The 17,561-nt window shown below is 44.1% G+C and overlaps 1 protein-coding gene across 1 annotated transcript in view; it reads right to left on the bottom strand.

Annotated features, from left to right (window-relative positions):
• Positions 1-8,966: 8,966 nt before the first annotated feature.
• The window catches only part of LOC133616378 (regulator of G-protein signaling 21-like), a 10,870-nt gene continuing 2,275 nt past the window's right edge, over positions 8,967-17,561 (bottom strand). The window contains exons 2-5 of the mRNA XM_061975554.2: positions 16,747-16,833; positions 16,624-16,679; positions 16,382-16,548; positions 8,967-9,235 (exon numbers count right to left, since the gene is read on the bottom strand). Coding sequence (XP_061831538.2) covers positions 9,050-9,235; positions 16,382-16,548; positions 16,624-16,679; positions 16,747-16,833 — 496 coding nt within the window. The 3' untranslated portion in view covers positions 8,967-9,049. The remainder of the gene's footprint in view (positions 9,236-16,381; positions 16,549-16,623; positions 16,680-16,746; positions 16,834-17,561) is intronic.

Genomic DNA, 17,561 nt, shown 5'->3' with positions numbered 1-17,561 from the left:
CAAGGTTGGCAAGTATGGGTTTTGTAGATCAGCTTTGCACGTGCTATCAAGTTTGCACTTGTTTTAATACACACCCTTATAGTATTTCAGCCCCAATGACTTTTTAAACTCATAAAAGGTATGATGTACATGTTTTTCAATGTTATTTAAAAAAAACATTATCTTCCCTTTCTTGTTATCCTCGTAATTACAAACATTGATTAGAGCACAAGAAGTTAAAGTTAAAACAATTGTCGGCGCCTGCATGCAAGATAGAATCATTTGTGAATAGGTGTTGGTTTGGTTTATGTCTACATTAAAATACAATTACATTTCACACAATATAAAAAGCAGTAATTTTGGAGGGGGATTCATGTACTGTTGGTTAGGTCAGTGAGATACAGTCTGGTGTGTCGTGGTAGATGAACATGGTTTGTCGTGATCACAATATGCAGACGACAGCGGGAGGCAGGGTGCAGGTAAAAAGGTATCTAATGCTTAAACCAAAAATAAACAAAATGTGAGTGCCGCTAAGAGAAGGCATTGAAGCTTAGGGATGGCTATGCAGAACGAAACTAAAACTGAACTGGCCGCAAAGTAAACAAAAACAGAATGCTGGAGGACAGCAAAAACTTACAGCGTATGGAGAAGATGGCATCCACAAAGTACATCCGAATATGACATGACAATCAACAATGTCCCCACAAAGAAGGATAAAAACAACTAAGTAGATGCTGGAAATAGCGCTCAAAGGAAGACATGAAACTGCTACAGGAAAATACCAACAAAACAGGAAAAGCCACCAAAATAGGAGCGCAAGACCAGAACTAAAACACTGCACAGAGGAAAACAGCAAAAACCTCAAAATAAGTCAGGGCGTGATGTGACAGGTGGTGACAGTACACCTACTTTGAGAGAAGAGCTATATTGATGCATGGTTGGTTTGAATTGATATCCAACAATTGCGAGAACAACTTTTTACAGTCAATATGGGCTGAGTTTCATTTTTTTTTTAACATTTTCTGCTCGCGGTGTGCCTGGGGATTTTTTTCAATGAATAAAATGTGCCTTGGCTCAAAAAAGGTTGGATTAGGTCTAGAGATGTCCGATAATGGCTTTTTTTTTGCCGATATCCGATATTCCGATATGGTCCAACTCTTAATTATCGATTCCGATATCAACCGATACCGATATATACAGTCGTCGATTTAATACATTATTATGCCTAATTTTGTTGTGATGCCCCTGTCATGTCTGTGTAATCATGTTTTGTTTTAGTCATGTTTTGTTTAGTTATTGGACTCTTTAGTTTCTGGCTTTTCATTCCCTTGTCTTGTTTCCATGATTACCCATTAGTTTCACCTGTTCCACGTTTGGACTCATCGTGCACTCTTGTTTGTCACCATAGCAACCCATTAGTTTTCACCTGTCACGTCACGCACCTGTTTCACGTTTTGAGTCACGCACCTGTTTTCGTTAATCATGTCTGTAGTATTTAAGTTCATTGCTTTTCAGTTTGTCTTTCTGGTGACATCCCCACATTTATGCTCCGCACATTTCTGACTCTTTTTTCATGTCCGTCGTTCACGCTGCTCCTTTTTGTCCATGCCAAGTAAGTTTTTGTTTATTATTGCCACAGTTAGTGTTTTTTGTTGTTCGTAGTTTTTGCCTTTGTGCAAGTATTTGTTTTCATAGCCAAGTTGTTTCTCCGCCACTGTGCGCGCTTTTCGTTTTGTCCTTTATTAGTGTAAAAAATAAATTATGTACTCTCATTGCCGTCTCGCCCGAGCCAACTTTCCGTTGCCTTCTAGAAAAAGTAAACCCCAGGACCAAGTCATGACAGCCCCGCTGGATGCATTAAACAATGTAACAAAAAAATGCCAACATGGCACTGCCATATTTATTATTGAAGTCACAAAGTGCATTATTTTTTTTTAAACATGCCTCAAAACAGCAGCTTGGAATTTGGGACATGCTCTCCCTGAGAGGGGGTAAGGGGTAGCGGGGGGTGTATATTGTAGCGTCCCGGAAGAGTTAGTGCTGCAAGGGGTTCTGGGTATTTGTTCTGTTGTGTTTATGTTGTGTTACGGTGCGGATGTGAGTTTGTCATTCTTGTTTGGTGTGGGTTCACAGTGTGGCGTATATTTGTAACAGTGTTAAAGTTGTTTACACGGCCACCCTCAGTGTGACCTGTATGGCTGTTGACCAATTATGCCTTGCATTCACTTGTGTGTGTGAAAAGCTGTAGATATTATGTGATTGGGCCGGCACGCAGAGGCATCAATCTCCGATATTACATTTTAAAGCATTTATCGGCCGAAAATATCGGCAGTCCGATCTTATCGGACATCTCTAGTTAGGTCATATCACGTGGTGAGGATTTATAAAATTGAAAAGTAGGTAAATTCAGAGGAAAACTTAACTACAATTCTATTTCTAAGACAGCTGCTTTTGCCCCGTGGCTCAGCCTTTACTCCTGTAGGGTTTTTCCCTCCCTTGCCCAAACACGGTGGTAAGAACTCAAGCGCTACGAACAGACACCAAAACACTTCGAACCGAAAGCTGTCCTTAGTGTTCCATAATGTCTTTCTCCGGGGCTTACGTTGCTGCCTGTCCAGTTCCTACATGGCCATGCATGATTTATAAAGGGAACATACTCACACAATAATGACGAAGAGGTTCCCCAAATAGACTTCTTTCTCGACGGAACTCACTTCCTTTCTGGTACCATGGTAACCGCTGCCTTGTGACCAAACAGACAGAAACAGACAAGACTGCGCGTGAAGAAAGTTGTGCAACGTGATGTGGGAGACGTGCCTTTTATCAAGAACAAACCCTGAGTGTTCTCACTCCTGCAGATATTTACCATTGATGGAACTGTTGTGGTCAGCTGTGGAAAAGTAGCTACTTGTGGTACACTAGTAGTTTCACTGCAATAAGGCACTTTTGGTAGCCATCCACAAGCTTCTGCTTGAATTTTTGACCACTCCTCTTGACAAAATTGGTGCAGTTCAGCTAAATGTGTTGGTTTTCTGACATGGACTTGTTTCTTCAGCATTGTCCACACGTTTAAGTCAGGACTTTGGGAAGGCCATTCTAAAATCTTAATCTTTACAAGTGTATGTAAACTTTTGATCGCGACGTTTGGGATTTGAGGAGACACATTTTTTAAGCTTCTCAGGTGGAATTCTTTACCATTCTTGCTTGATGTACAGCTTAAGTTGTTCAACAGTCCGGGGGTCTCCGTTGTGCTATTTTAGGCTTCATAATGCGCCACACATTTTCAATGGGGGACAGGTCTGGACTACAGGCAGGCCAGTCTAGTACCCGCACTCTTTTCCTATGAAGCCACGTTGATGTAACACGTGGCTTGGCATTGTCTTGCTGAAATAAGCAGGGGCGTCCATGGTAACGTTGCTTGGATGGCAACATATGTTGCTCCAAAACCTGTATGTACCGTTCAGCATTAATGGCACCTTCACAGATGTGTAAGTTACCCATGTCTTGGGTACTAATACACCCCCATACCATCACAGATGCTGGCTTTTCAACTTTGCGCCTATAACAATCCGGATGGTTCTTTTCCTCTTTGGTCCGGAGGACACGATGTCCACAGTTTCCAAAAACAATTTGAAATGTGGACTCGTCAGACCACAGAACACTTTTCCACTTTGTATCAGTCCATCTTATATGAGCTCAGGCCCAGCGAAGCCGACGGCGTTTCTGGGTGTTGTTGATAACAGTTTTCGCCTTGCATAGGAGAGTTTTAACTTGCACTTACAGATGTAGCGACCAACTGTAGTTACTGACAGTGGGTTTCTGAAGTGTTTCTGAGCCCATGTGGTGATATCCTTTACACACTGATGTCGCTTGTTGATGCAGTACAGCCTGAGGGATCGAAGGTCACGTGCTTAGCAGTGATTTCTCCAGATTCTCTGAACTCTTTGATGATATTACGGACCGTAGATGGTGAAATCCCTAAATTCCTTGCAATAGCTGGTTGAGAAAGGTTTTTCTTAAACTGTTCAACAATTTGCTCGCGCATTTGTTGACAAAGTGGTGACCCTCGCCCCATCCTTGTTTGTGAATGACTGAGCATTTCATGGAATCTACTTTCATACCCAATCATGGCACCCACCTGTTCCCAATTTGCCTGTTCACCTGTGGGATGTTCCAAATAAGTGTTTGATGAGCATTCCTCAACTTTATCAGTATTTATTGCCACCTTTCCCAACTTCTTTGTCACGTGTTGCTGGCAGCAAATTTTAAAGTTAATGACTATTTGCAAAAAAAAAAAATGTTTATCAGTTTGAACATCAAATATGTTGTCTTTGTAGCATATTCAACTGAATATGGGTTGAAAATGATTTGCAAATTATTGTATTCCGTTTATATTTACATCTAACACAATTTCCCAACTCATATGGAAACGGGGGTTGTAAATCTAAATGTTAAATATAAGTGTTAGTGCTAAATGCCTCACCAAGTGTAAAGATGAATATTTATAGAAATGCACATTTTTGACCAATCCGACGACTCTGTCACGCCACAACACTGCATCAGTGCACGACATGCCTACATCTTTCTCCCTGCGGAAGAAGCAAAACATGAAAGACAATTATTAATAAATAATGCCAATTGGCTCGTTCTCGCTGGCTAGCAATTGCTACGTTCGGCAGGAATCAGTTCAATAGGTTTATTGAAACTGATGATGTACTGGGGTGCGTATGTTACTAAAAGTGTACAGTGCAAGACGATGTGAAGTATTATGTAAATGTTACCAGAGGGTGTTGTTCGTGCGTGTTGGATGGATCCTTCAAAAGTCCAGAGGGGCAAGGCAAGAAGACAGTCCGTGGGCAAGCGAGAGGTCGGGGGCTGGAGAGAGACGTCGAGGTCCGTGGCCGAGCGGGGGTCGTGGATCGAGGGAAGCAATCCAAAATCTGGAGGGAAGTCGAGGCGCACAGCTCGATCACTGGATACAGAGGGAACACTACGGGGAACACAGAGGACATAAGACACATGGAGTGAACTACGTTCCGGCACTGGATCTTCGGGTTTGCTGGTCTTTATGCCGTCTGTTCTCATCAGCTCCAGGTACGCTAATTGCTGATTGCCTGCAGCCTTTGCAGGGGCGTGGTCGCGATGCTGGAAGAGCGAGCAGGGGCTGCAGTGTCCCAGGCCGCTCCTAGCGGAGCTGCCGGCGGCGCTTGCTGCAGATGGCATGAGGGATTGCGCATGCGCCGTGACAGCAATGCAGCTTATAGGAGCAATCCATTCTGCCTCTAAATCACTTTGCAAATGCATCCAAAAAACGCCAACAATACTTCATTTACGTTCCGTAACCTGTATAATATCCAAGCCGTAGCAACATTGTTATTATAAGAGCGATGATGAGACAGTTGTCACTTGGCTGAATACAGGGTAGCCTCGTTTGAAAGCTACAATGGAAATTCTTGATGATGATAATTTTTTTAATCATCTTTAGTGTTACGAGTGTACAGAGTAAGAAGACAGTAGGTACGTCGTTTAGTTCTAAATATTTATTCATATATATACACAAGGAAAATGAGGCGTGTAATTAATCCACTTGACGTATGTGTGCGACTATGTGTGGACATTAACTGTTGAGTGTTACCGGTAGTGGTGAGCGAGAGGCGGAAGTCCAAGAAGGGCAAGACAGGCTCGGAAGTCCAGAGAACAGGCAGGAAGTCAGGGGCAGTAGAGAGGCGTCGAAGGTCCGTGTCCAGGCGGGAGATCGAGATCCAAGAAGCAGCCAGAGAACCATAGGGAATACGGGGGAGACGAGACACACATCTCGTGACGCGGGAACGGAGGAATGCTGCTGGATGACGACAAGGAAAACACGAGACAAAGGAAGAAAACACAGAGAGAAAGAGAGAGTGCATAGAGATAGGGTTTGTCGGTTTACTGCACGGGAACAGATCGCTACGTTCTGGCCCGGAACGCAAGTTTGAACTGGCTTAAGAAGCCTAGGAAGCTCATCAGCGACAGGTGTGTATAGTAATGATTGAGCCGATTGAATATACAAGGAACATGAGGCGTGTAATTAATCCAAACGACGTATGTGTGCGACTATGTGTGGAAATTAACTGTTGAGTGTTACCGATAGTGTTGAGCGAGAGGCGGAAGTCCAAGAAGGGCAAGACAGGCTCGGAAGTCCAGAGAACAAGCAGGAAGTCAGGCGTCGAAGGTCCGTGTCTAGGCGGGAGATTAAGATCCAAGAAGCAGCCAGAGAACCAGAGGGAATACGGGGAGACGAGACACGCATCTTGTGACGCGGGAACGGAGGAATGCTGCTGGATGACGACAAGGAAAACACGAGACAAATGAACACAGAGGGGAAGAAAATACAGAGAGAAAGAGAGAGTGCATAGAGATAGGGTTTGTCGGCTTACTGCACGGGAACAGATCGCTACGTTCTGGCCCGGAACACAGGTTTGCACTGGCTTAAGAAGCCCATCAGCGACAGGTGTGTAGAGTGCTGATTGAGCCGATTGAATATACAAGGGAAATGAGGCGTTTAATTAATCCAAACGACGTATGTTTGCGACTATGTGTGGAAATTAACTGTTGAGTGTTACCGGTAGTGTTGAGCGAGAGGCGGAAGTCCAAGAAGGGCAAGACAGGCTCTGAAGTCCAGAGAACAGGCAGGAAGTCAGGGGCAATAGAGAGGCGTCGAAGGTCCGTGTCCAGGCGGGAGATCGAGATCCAAGAAGCAGCCAGAGAACCAGAGGGAATACGGGGGAGACGAGACACACAGCTTGTGACGCGGGGACGGAGGAATGCTGCTGGATGACGACAAGGAAAACACGAGACAAAGGAAGATAACACAGAGAGAAAGAAAGAGTGCATAGAGATAGGGTTTGTCGGTTTACTGCACGGGAACAGATCGCTACGTTCTGGCCCGGAACGCAGGTTTGCACTGGCTTAAGAAGCCCAGGAAGCTCATCAGCGACAGGTGTGTATAGTGCTGATTGAGCCGATTGAATATACAAGGAAAATGAGGCGTGTAATTAATCCAAACGACGTATGTGTGCGACTATGTGTGGAAATTAACTGTTGAGTGTTACAAGTAGTGTTGAGCGAGAGGTTTGGTAAGGTTTGGCGGTATAGCTCGGTTGGTAGAGTGGCCGTGCCAGCAACTTGAGGGTTCCAGGTTCGATCCCCGCTTCTGCCATCCCAGTCACTGCCGTTGTGTCCTTGGGCAAGACACTTTACCCACCTGCTCCCAGTTCCACCCACACTGGTTTAAATGTAACTTAGATATTGGGTTTCACTATGTCAAAGTGCTTTAAGTCACTAGAAAAAAGCGCTATATAAATATAATTCACTTCACTTATGCAATAGATGGTTGTGTTTTGGATAACAGAGCTACTTTTTTTCCGAAATGTGTAACTCAAACAAAACAAATACAGCAAAACACAAATGTAGAGTAACCTGATCACTATCTAGTGGTCACTATCATTTGATTTCTAACCTGTGCTTTACCTGCTTTCACAAGTCAGGATAGAGTCTGATAGAGCAGTGTTTTTCAACCACTGTGCCGTGAGATACAGTCTGGTGTGCCGTGGGAGATGATCTAATTTCACCTATTTGGGTTAAAAATTATAGTAATTATAGTCTGCAAATGATGTGTTGTTGTTGAGTGTCCGTGTTGCCGGGGGCTCGGCAGAGTAACCTTGTAATACTCTTCCATATCAGTAGGTGGCAGACGGTAGCTAATTGCTTTGTAGATGTCGGAAACAGCGGGAGGCAGTGTGCAGGTAAAAATGTGTCTAATGCTTAAACAAAAAATAAACAAAAGGTGAGTGCCCCTAAGAAAAGGCATTGAAGCTTAGGGAAGGGTATGCAGAACGAAACTAAAACCGAACTGGCTACAAAGTAAACAAAAACAGAATGCTGGACGACAGCAAAGACTTACTGTGGAGCAAAGACGGCGTCCACAATGTGATGACAATTACATGACAAAGAAGGATAAAAACAACTGAAATATTCCTGATTGCTAAAACAAAGTAGATGCGGGAAATATCGCTCAAAGGAATGACATGAAACTGCTACAGGAAAATACCAAAAAAAGAGAAAAAGCCACCAAAATAGGAGCGCATGACAAGAACTAAAACACTATACACAGGAAAACAGCAAAAAAAAACCTCACAATAAGTCAGGGAGTGATGTGACAGGTGGTGACAGTACACCTACTTTGAGAGAAGAGCTATAGTGATGCATGCTTGGTTATGCTTTAAAGTCATATTCAATAATTGCGAGAACGACTTTTTACTGTCAACTGAGTTTCGTTTTTTAATGATTTCTGCTGGTGGTGTGCCTCTGCATTTTTGGCTCCAAAAAGGTTGAAAAACACTGTGATAGAGAACTTTGTTGTTTGTTTTTCCTGACTAGTTCCTTTTGTTACCCAGCGTTACTCAGTCAAGCAGAAGAATACTGTTTTTTAAATAAAAGTATTTTAGCTGATACGCTTGTTCACTCTATGACCACATGTTTTATTATTGAACGTACCACTTTTTTCACTAAGTCAAGCACTCGTATTTTTCTCCCATCAGAGAGTGATGAGATTATTCCCCTAACAAGGCAGCACATTCAGGCTGATCTGTTCCGCATCAGGTTGTCCGATGACTCCAGTGCTGTCGTTTAAGCCCCCTGAGTTATTATTAGCTTCCTCAGTACTCCTTTTTAAGGCACCGTTTTAAGGAATAAGGCCATTTACAGAGCAGAGTGGGATCAAGGGTTATTGTGGGGTTACTTTTTTCCACTTTGGTAAACCCTATTGCTGTTGAGCAGAGTAATCTCTGGGCCTAATTAGAGGATCTATCAGACATGTGACTGAAAACAGACTCTTCTTGCTGAACACCTTCAGTTAGTCAGGATAATAAATAGAAACATTTGATTGAATACATTCATTTTATAGAAACAGTCAAAGTCAGATTATTGTACAAATTGATATTGTCGATCTTTAATCATTTTGAATGTCCTTAGAACAACCAATGAATTTAACTTCTTCCTTCAGATTGATCAGTTTATAAAATAAGTTCACCTAAATGTACCACAGAGTCCTGGATTTGTGCTTTAGTCTCAGGTAAGCACTGGACTGGAGAAACCTTGGACGAGAGTCTCTTTCCATTAGGAGGTAAACCTGTTTCTGGGCCTCATCGAAGCATGTTAGACTTGGTTTGTCCAAGGATTCCTTGATCTCCTCTCTGATGCGATGGTCAACATTGATCTGTGCAGGAAATGGGAGATAATTTATTTCTAATGATGAAAAAAATACTGTTGCAACGCTGCATAAACGCACATCAAAACATTCCACATTTGCATAATTGATATAGATAGTACTTTATTGATTCCTTCAGGAGAGTTCCCTCAGGAAAATTAAAAGATTGCAATGGACGCTGTAGAAGAGAGGAATAACGTTGTAGAAGAGAGGTTTTTTTTTTAAAGGTAGATATGATTAGAACTGCCAATGAACTTTATTTTCTTTTATTCTTAGTTTATCTACGGATTTTCATAGTCGGATCAGAATTTTGCCCATAGTTGACTATCAGTTCAATCTCTGCGGAAATATGACCATATCACACCAATTCTCAAATCCCTTCACTGACTTCCTGTTCCACTCAGGATTGAATTCAAAGTCTCCCTGCTAACCCACCAGTGCCCCCTCTACCTCAAAGAACTTCTCACCCCCAAATCCTCCACACGACACCTACGCTCCGGACAGGCTAACCTCCTCCAACCTCCGAGGACAAAGCTGCGAAAAATGGGAGACTGGGCTTTCTGCTCCGCCGCTCCCAGTCTGTGGAACGCTCTCCCTGACCACCTGAGGGCACCACAGACTGTGGATGCTTTTAAAAAAGGCTTAAAAACCTTTTTTAAAAAAAACTTTTTTTTTTTAGATATATGCATACTAGTTCTAGCTATTAGGCTGTTCTAGTTTTTATTTTTCCATCCATCCATCCATCTTTTTCCGCTTATCCGAGGTCGGGTCGCGGGGGCAGCAGCCTAAGCAGGGAAGCCCAGACTTCCCTCTCCCCAGCCACTTCGTCCAGCTCCTCCCGGGGGATCCCGAGGCGTTCCCAGGCCAGCCGGGAGACATAGTCTTCCCAACGTGTCCTGGGTCTTCCCCGTGGCCTCCTACCGGTCGGACGTGCCCTAAACACCCCCCGAGGGAGGCGATCGGGTGGCATCCTGACCAGATGCCCGAACCACCTCATCTGGCTCCTCTCGATGTGGAGGAGCAGCGGCTTTACTTTGAGCTCCCCCCGGATGGCAGAGCTTCTCACCCTATCTCTAAGGGAGAGACCTGCCAGCCGGCGGAGGAAACTCATTTCGGCCGCTTGTACCCGTGATCTTGTCCTTTCGGTCATAACCCAAAGCTCATGACCATAGGTGAGGATGGGAAATGTAGATCGACCGGTAAATTGAGAGCTTTGCCTTCCGGCTCAGCTCCTTCTTCACCACAACGGATCGATACAGCGTCCGCATTACTGAAGATGCCGCACCGATCCGCCTGTCGATCTCACGATCCACTCTTCCCTCACTCGTGAACAAGACTCCGAGGTACTTGAACTCCTCCACTTAGGTCAGGGTCTCCTCCCCAACCCGAAGATGGCATTTCACCCTTTTCCAGGCGAGAACCATGGACTCGGACTTGGAGGAGCTAATTCTCATCCCAGTCGCTTCACACTCGGCTGCGAACCGATCCAGCGAGAGCTGAAGATCCTGGCCAGATGAAGCCATCAGGACCACATCATCTGCAAAAAGCAGAGACCTAATCTTGCAGCCACCAAACCAGATCCCCTCAATGCCTTGACTGCGCCTAGAAATTATGTCCATAAAAGTTATGAACAGAATCGGTGACAAAGGGCAGCCTTGGCGGAGTCCAACCCTCACTGGAAACGTGTCCGACTTACTGCCGGCAATGCGGACCAAGCTCTGACACTGATCATACAGGGAGCGGACCGTTTATTTTTATTATCTTTTTATTTTAATTTAATTTAATTTAATTTTTTTATTTTTTTAATACGCTGTAGCACTTTGAGGTTGTTTACTCAATGGAAAGTGCTTTTTACAAATACAATCTTTTATTATTATTATTATTATCTATACTGTTGTTTTTTTAAGAGAGACATATAAACAGATTGTGATGGTTGTAGTGAATACTCACTGGTCCCCGTTTGTCAGTATAACATCACATTATGTAAATCTAGTCGCTATAAGGGAATTTCTCTCAGAAACTCATAAATAATACGGTCTTTCATCGAAGTGAACAAATCAGAGATCCTATTTGCCACTTTTTTCAGTTAAAAAAAGGCTAAACCACATTTCCCCACATCTGTGGTGCCTTCCAAGGTTTCTCGTTGTTCCCATTGGGTTGAGTTTTTTCTTGCCCTGATGTGGGATCTGAGCCGAGGATGTTGTTGTGGCTTGTGCAGCCCTTTGAGACATTTGTGATAAAGGGCTATATACGTAAACTTTGATTGATTGATAAATAAACAAGGTAGAACATGGATTGTACTGTCTCCTCAGACTTCCTGGTAAAGTCTATTCAGGTGTATTGGAGAGGAGGCTACGCCGGATAGTCGAACCTCGGATTCAGGAGGAACAGTGTGGTTTTCGTCCTGGTCGTGGAACTGTGGACCAGCTTTATACTCTCGGCAGGGTCCTTGAGGGTGCATGGGAGATTGCCCAACCAGTCTACATGTGTCCCTCGGGAAGTCCTGTGGGGAGTGCTCAGAGAGTATGGGGTATCGGACTGTCTGATTGTGGCGGTCCGCTCCCTGTACGATCAGTGCCGCATTGCCGGCAGTAAGTCGGACATGTTTCCAGTGAGGGTTGGACTCCGCCAAGGCTGCCCTTTGTCACCGATTCTGTTCATAACTTTTATGGACAGAATTTCTAGGGGCAGTCAAGGCGTTGAGGGGATCTAGTTTGGTGGCTGCGGGATTAGGTCTCTGCTTTTTGCAGATGATGTGGTCCTGATGGCTTCATCTGGCCAGGATCTTCAGCTCTCACTGGATCAGTTCGCAGCCAAGCGTGAAGCGACTGGGACGGGGATCAGCACCTCCAAGTCCGAGTCCATGGTACTCGCCCGGAAAAGGGTGAAGTGCCATCTCCGGGTTGGGGAGGATGACCCTGCCCCAAGTGGAGGAGTTCAAGTACCTCAGAGTCTTGTTCACGAGTGAGGGAAGAGTGGATTGTGAGATCGACAGGCGGATCGGTGCGGCGTCTTCAGTAATGCGGACGCTGTATCGATCCGTTGTGGTGAAGAAGGAGCTGAGCCGGAAGGCAAAGCTCTCGATTTACCGGTCGATCTACGTTCCCATCCTCACCTATGGTCATGAGCTTTGGGTTATGACCGAAATGACAAGATCACGAGTACAAGCGGCCGAAACTAGTTTCCTTCGCCGAGTGGCGGGGCTCTCCCTTAGAGATAGGGTGAGAAGCTCTGTCATCCGGGGGGAGCTCAAAGTAAAGCCGCTGTTCCTCCACATCGAGAGGAGCCAGATGAGGTGGTTCGGGCATCTGGTCAGGATGCCACCCGAACGCCTCCCTAGAGATAAGCGGAAGAAGATGGATGGATGGATGGAACATGGATTGTTTAGTGAGCTCTTCGGCTCCAGTGCTGTGTCTATAAGACATCAAACTTGACTAAATAAAGAAAGTGATAGTCAAAACAAAATTTCTGTATGTGAACCTGCGGAAAGATCATTCATTACCTTTATAGCAGAGAGCAACACCTGCAGGAACCCGCAGTGTCCTATTTCTTATGAGTTCCACCGATGCCTCCCAGCCACGGGCGCAATATCGCATTGAGAGCTTTGTGCGCATCCAGACAAACCCGGTCCACCATGTAGAAACATCTTACCAACGCTATTCGTAAAAGATTGTCGTGTGGAGACAAATAGAAAAATGTGGGAGGCAAAAACACACTGCCAGTTGCTTTAGACACGTGTCGTCACACTAGGAAGCAGTAACCGGAAGCGGCGATCGCTTCCTTGTAACAAACCAAATTGTAAGCAAATAAGAATGGCCTCTGTAAAAACGTTTTGTCTGCACAGAAGAATAATCCATCCATCCATTTTCTACCGCCTGTCCCTTTCGTGGTCACGGGGGTTGCCAGAGCCTATCTCAGCTGCATTCGGGCGGTAGGTGGGGTACACCCTGGACAAGTCGCCACCTCATCCCAGGCCCAACTCAGATAAGACAGACAACATTCACACTCACATTCACACACTAGGGCCAATTTAGTGTTGCAATTACAGATGTCCGATAATGGCTTTTTTGCCGATATCCGATATTCCGATATTGTCCGACTCTTGATTACCGATTCCGATATCAACCGATACCGATACATACAGTCGTGAAATTAACACATTATTATGCCTAATTTTGTTGTAATGCCCCGCTGGATGCATTAAACAATGTAACAAGGTTTTCCAAAATAAATCAACTTAAGTTATGGAAAAAAAATGCCAACATGGCACTGCCATATTTATTATTGAAGTCACAAAGTGCATTATTTTTTTTAACATGCCTCAAAACAGCAGCTTGGAATGTGGGACATGCTCTCCCTGAGAGAGCATGAGGAGGTTGAGGTGGGCTGGGTTGGAGGGGGCGGGGTTTTAGGATAGGGGGTAGCGGGGGGTGTATATTGTAGCGTCCCGGAAGAGTTAGTGCTGCAAGGGGTTCTGGGTATTTGTTCTGTTGTGTTTATGTTGTGTTACGGTGCGGATGTTCTCCCGAAATGTGTTTGTCATTCTTGTTTGGCGTGGGTTCACAGTGTGGCGCATATTTGTAACAGTGTTAAAGTTATTTATACGGCCACCCTCAGTGTGACCTGTATGGTTGTTGACCAAGTATGAATTGCATTCACTTGTGTGTGTGAAAAGCCGTAGATATTATCTGACTGGGCCGGCATGCAAAGGCAGTGCTTTTAAGGCACTCCCCCAATATTGTTGTCTGGGTGGAAATCGGGAGAAATTCGGGAGAATGGTTGCCCCGGGACATTTTCGGGAGGGGCACTGAAATTTCGGGAGTCTCCCGGGAAAATCAGGAGTGTTGGCAAGTATGACTGGGAGACGCAACTGCTCTGTACTTCTCCCTACGTCCGTCTACCACTCCGTACAGCGGCTTTTTAAAAATACCGATAATTTCCGATATTACATTTTAAAGCATTTATCGGCCGATAATATCGGCAGTCCAATATTATCGGACATCTCTAGTTGCAATCAATATAATATTGAACAAAATCGATCAATCCTCCCAACACATGCTGAACGTAAGGGGCCTCAGCAGGTATTTAACCAATGGAGTGTGGTTTATTGTTTGACAATTCGACTGCGAGTTTGATAGTCGAATCAGGCTTCTCCGAATCAAATTGTCGAATGTTGGACTATTTGAAGACATCCATATTGTTTTCTTTAAATTTTAATAAATTTTGTTTGGCATTGTTAAATGCTAGAGTATCACATTTAATTACAAATACTAAAGGGTTGTGACCATCACTAACATACCAAATCTGTTGCCTGACGTTAAAGTGCATCCGGCAGTAGAGGCTCCTCTATGGGGTCTTGGGGCACTAGGAGGTTAAACCCTTTACTACTGTTACCCCAGGTGGTCCTTGGCAAAGGCCTAGTACCTGACTGCCCCTAGCCAGGGATACGGTGAAGACCTCAACGGCGGAGCAGACGGAAGACGGTAGATTTAAGAACTACCGCAATGGCTGTGAAGGCGGAAGAAGGCTGCAGCAGAAAAGGGTCCACAGTAGTCTTGGACTCCATGCCACTGGACCCTGACCCGATTCTGTCAAGGATCGTGTGGTGACTGTCTGTGCACCAGTCTCCCCACGTTAAAGGCCTACTGAAATGCGATTTTCTTATTTAAACGGGGATAGCAGGTCCATTCTATGTGTCATACTTGATCATTTCGCGATATTGCCATATTTTTGCTGAAAGGATTTCGTAGAGAACATCGACGATAAAGTTCGCAACTTTTGGTCGCTGATAAAAAAGCCTTGCCTGTACCGGAAGTAGCAGACGAGTAGCGTGACGTCACAGGTTGTGGAGCTCCTCACATCTGCACATTGTTTACAGTCATGGCCACCAGTAGCGAGAGCGATTCGGACCGAGAAAGCGACAATTTCCCTATAAATTTGAGCGAGGATGAAAGATTTGTGGATGAGGAAAGTGAGAGTGAAGGACTAGAGGGCAGTGGGAGCGATTCAGATAGGGAAGATGCTGTGAGAGGCAGGTGGGACCTGATATTCAGCTGGGAATGACTAAAACAGTAAATAAACACAAGACATATATATACTCTATTAGCCACAACACAACCAGGCTTATATTTAACATGCCACAAATTAATCCCGCATAACAAACACCTCTCCCCTCCCGTCCATATAACCCGCCAATACAACTCAAACACCTGCACGACACACTCAATCCCACAGCCCAAAGTATTGTTCACCTCCCCAAAGTTCATACAGCACATATATTTCCCCAAAGTCCCCAAAGTTACGTACGTGACATGCACATAGCGGCACGCACGTACGGGCAAGCGATCAAATGTTTGGAAGCCGCAGCTGCATGCGTACTCACGGTACCGCGTCTGCGCATCCAACTCAGAGTCCTCCTGGTAAGAGTCTCTGTTGTCCCAGTTCTCCACAGGCCAAGACTGTCATCTTCCGGGAATGTAAACAATGAAACACCGGCTGTGTTATCCGGCACAACAGTCAAGGGGTGCATTCTACGGCGGGGGTGCGTTATCCGGCACAACACCTGCCGCAATACACCGCTTCCCACCTACATCTTTCTTCTTTGCTGTCTCCATTGTTCATTGAACAAATTGCAAAAGATTCACCAACACAGATGTCCAGAATACTGTGGAATTTTGCGATGAAAACAGACGACTTAATGCTGTCCCAAAATGTCCTCTACAATCCGTGACGTCACGCGCAGGCGTCATCATACCGAGACGTTTTCAGCAGGATATTTCGCGCGAAATTTAAAATTGCACTTTAGTAAGCTAACCCGGCCGTATTGGCATGTGTTGCAATGTTAAGAGTTCATCATTAATATATAAACTATCAGACTGCGTAGTCGGTAGTAGTGGGTTTCAGTAGGCCTTTAAACAAAGTAACGCACAGGCATCCTCCATAAAGGGATACACCCCTACCATTCGAGTGACCGCCGATGATGATGATGGGGTTGGGACGTTGCACAGATTTATTTTTAGCTTAACAGTAAGGAAATATTTCTATCTCGCTCTGTAAACCAGAGGCAGCTTTCCACATTTGCAGTCTGGACTCGAAGGTTTGTGGGTCTCCTCTCTGCTATGACTGACTACTTTGAACCCCGACCACCAAACTGACCTCTTTGCAGGCTGTCGGTTGGATGAACTCCTTGTAGATCTCCCTGGCTTTCCACTGCAGGTTATCCGACGAGGCAGTCGCCCTGAAGTTCTCACAAGCGAGCCAGAAGTCAATGTTTTCATCACTGAACTCAGACTGTAGATATGAATGGAAGGCTGCTAAATACACTGCAAGGAGAAAATATTGAATCGATATTACATAAACACATAAATGTGTGTTTTCATCATGTGATATTGCTTTACCTTTATCTTGGAGCAGATTTTCAAGGGTCGGCTGAAATTTATGATCAGGCTGCGAGCTATGGGGAAGAGTACATTTAAATAAACATTCACTTAAAGTTTATGGGTCAGCTGCACCTACAGTACCTTTTTTTTGCAGAGTATTTTTCACGACTCATCTTCAGGTACTGGGTGTACTTCTTACGCCATTTATGCTTCGGAACAACATCAGTCCTACGAAGAAAATTACATTTAAAAAGGATGTACAGTCTTTCATAGTTCTTTTTATTGATTTCACATTCACATTAACAACATATTCAAACCCTCTTCACCCCCTACCCCTGCTGTCACTCAAAACAAAAACAAAAAACAAAAGTAAGAGTACAAAAGTACCCGGAGTAAAAAAATAAATAAATAAATAAATAGATAAAGTTCAGCACAAGGCACTTAAAACACAGTAATTGAAAACTGAAACATAATGTAGACGCAGCATGACAAGGCCATATTTAGGTACATATCTAGAACTATGAAAGAAAGAATTCACCAAGTCAAGTGTTTTATATATATATATATAAAGTACTTGACTTTCAGTGAATTCTAGCTATATATACTGTATATATATATATTTATTTTACTATATATATATATATATATATATGTATATATATATATATATATATATATATATATATATATATATATATATATATATTTGAATTTCAGTGTTCATTTATTTACACATACACACACTCATCTACTCATTGTTGAGTTAAGGGTTGAATTGTCCATCCTTGTTCTATTCTGTCACTATTTTTCTAACCATGCTGAACACCCTCTCTGATGATGCAATCGGCTTTGTCTCCTTGTTGTGTGCACAGTTGTGCACTGCACTCTCTAAAAGCCGTAGATGTTATTGTCACATATGCATGTACAGTAGATGGCAGTATTGTCCTGTTTAAGAG

The sequence above is a fragment of the Nerophis lumbriciformis genome, linkage group LG14, assembly GCF_033978685.3.
Source record: "Nerophis lumbriciformis linkage group LG14, RoL_Nlum_v2.1, whole genome shotgun sequence".
In the NCBI taxonomy this organism is placed as follows: domain Eukaryota; kingdom Metazoa; phylum Chordata; class Actinopteri; order Syngnathiformes; family Syngnathidae; genus Nerophis; species Nerophis lumbriciformis.
Note: the sequence above shows the minus strand (reverse complement) of the source record. Positions and strands in the feature narration are given on the sequence as shown.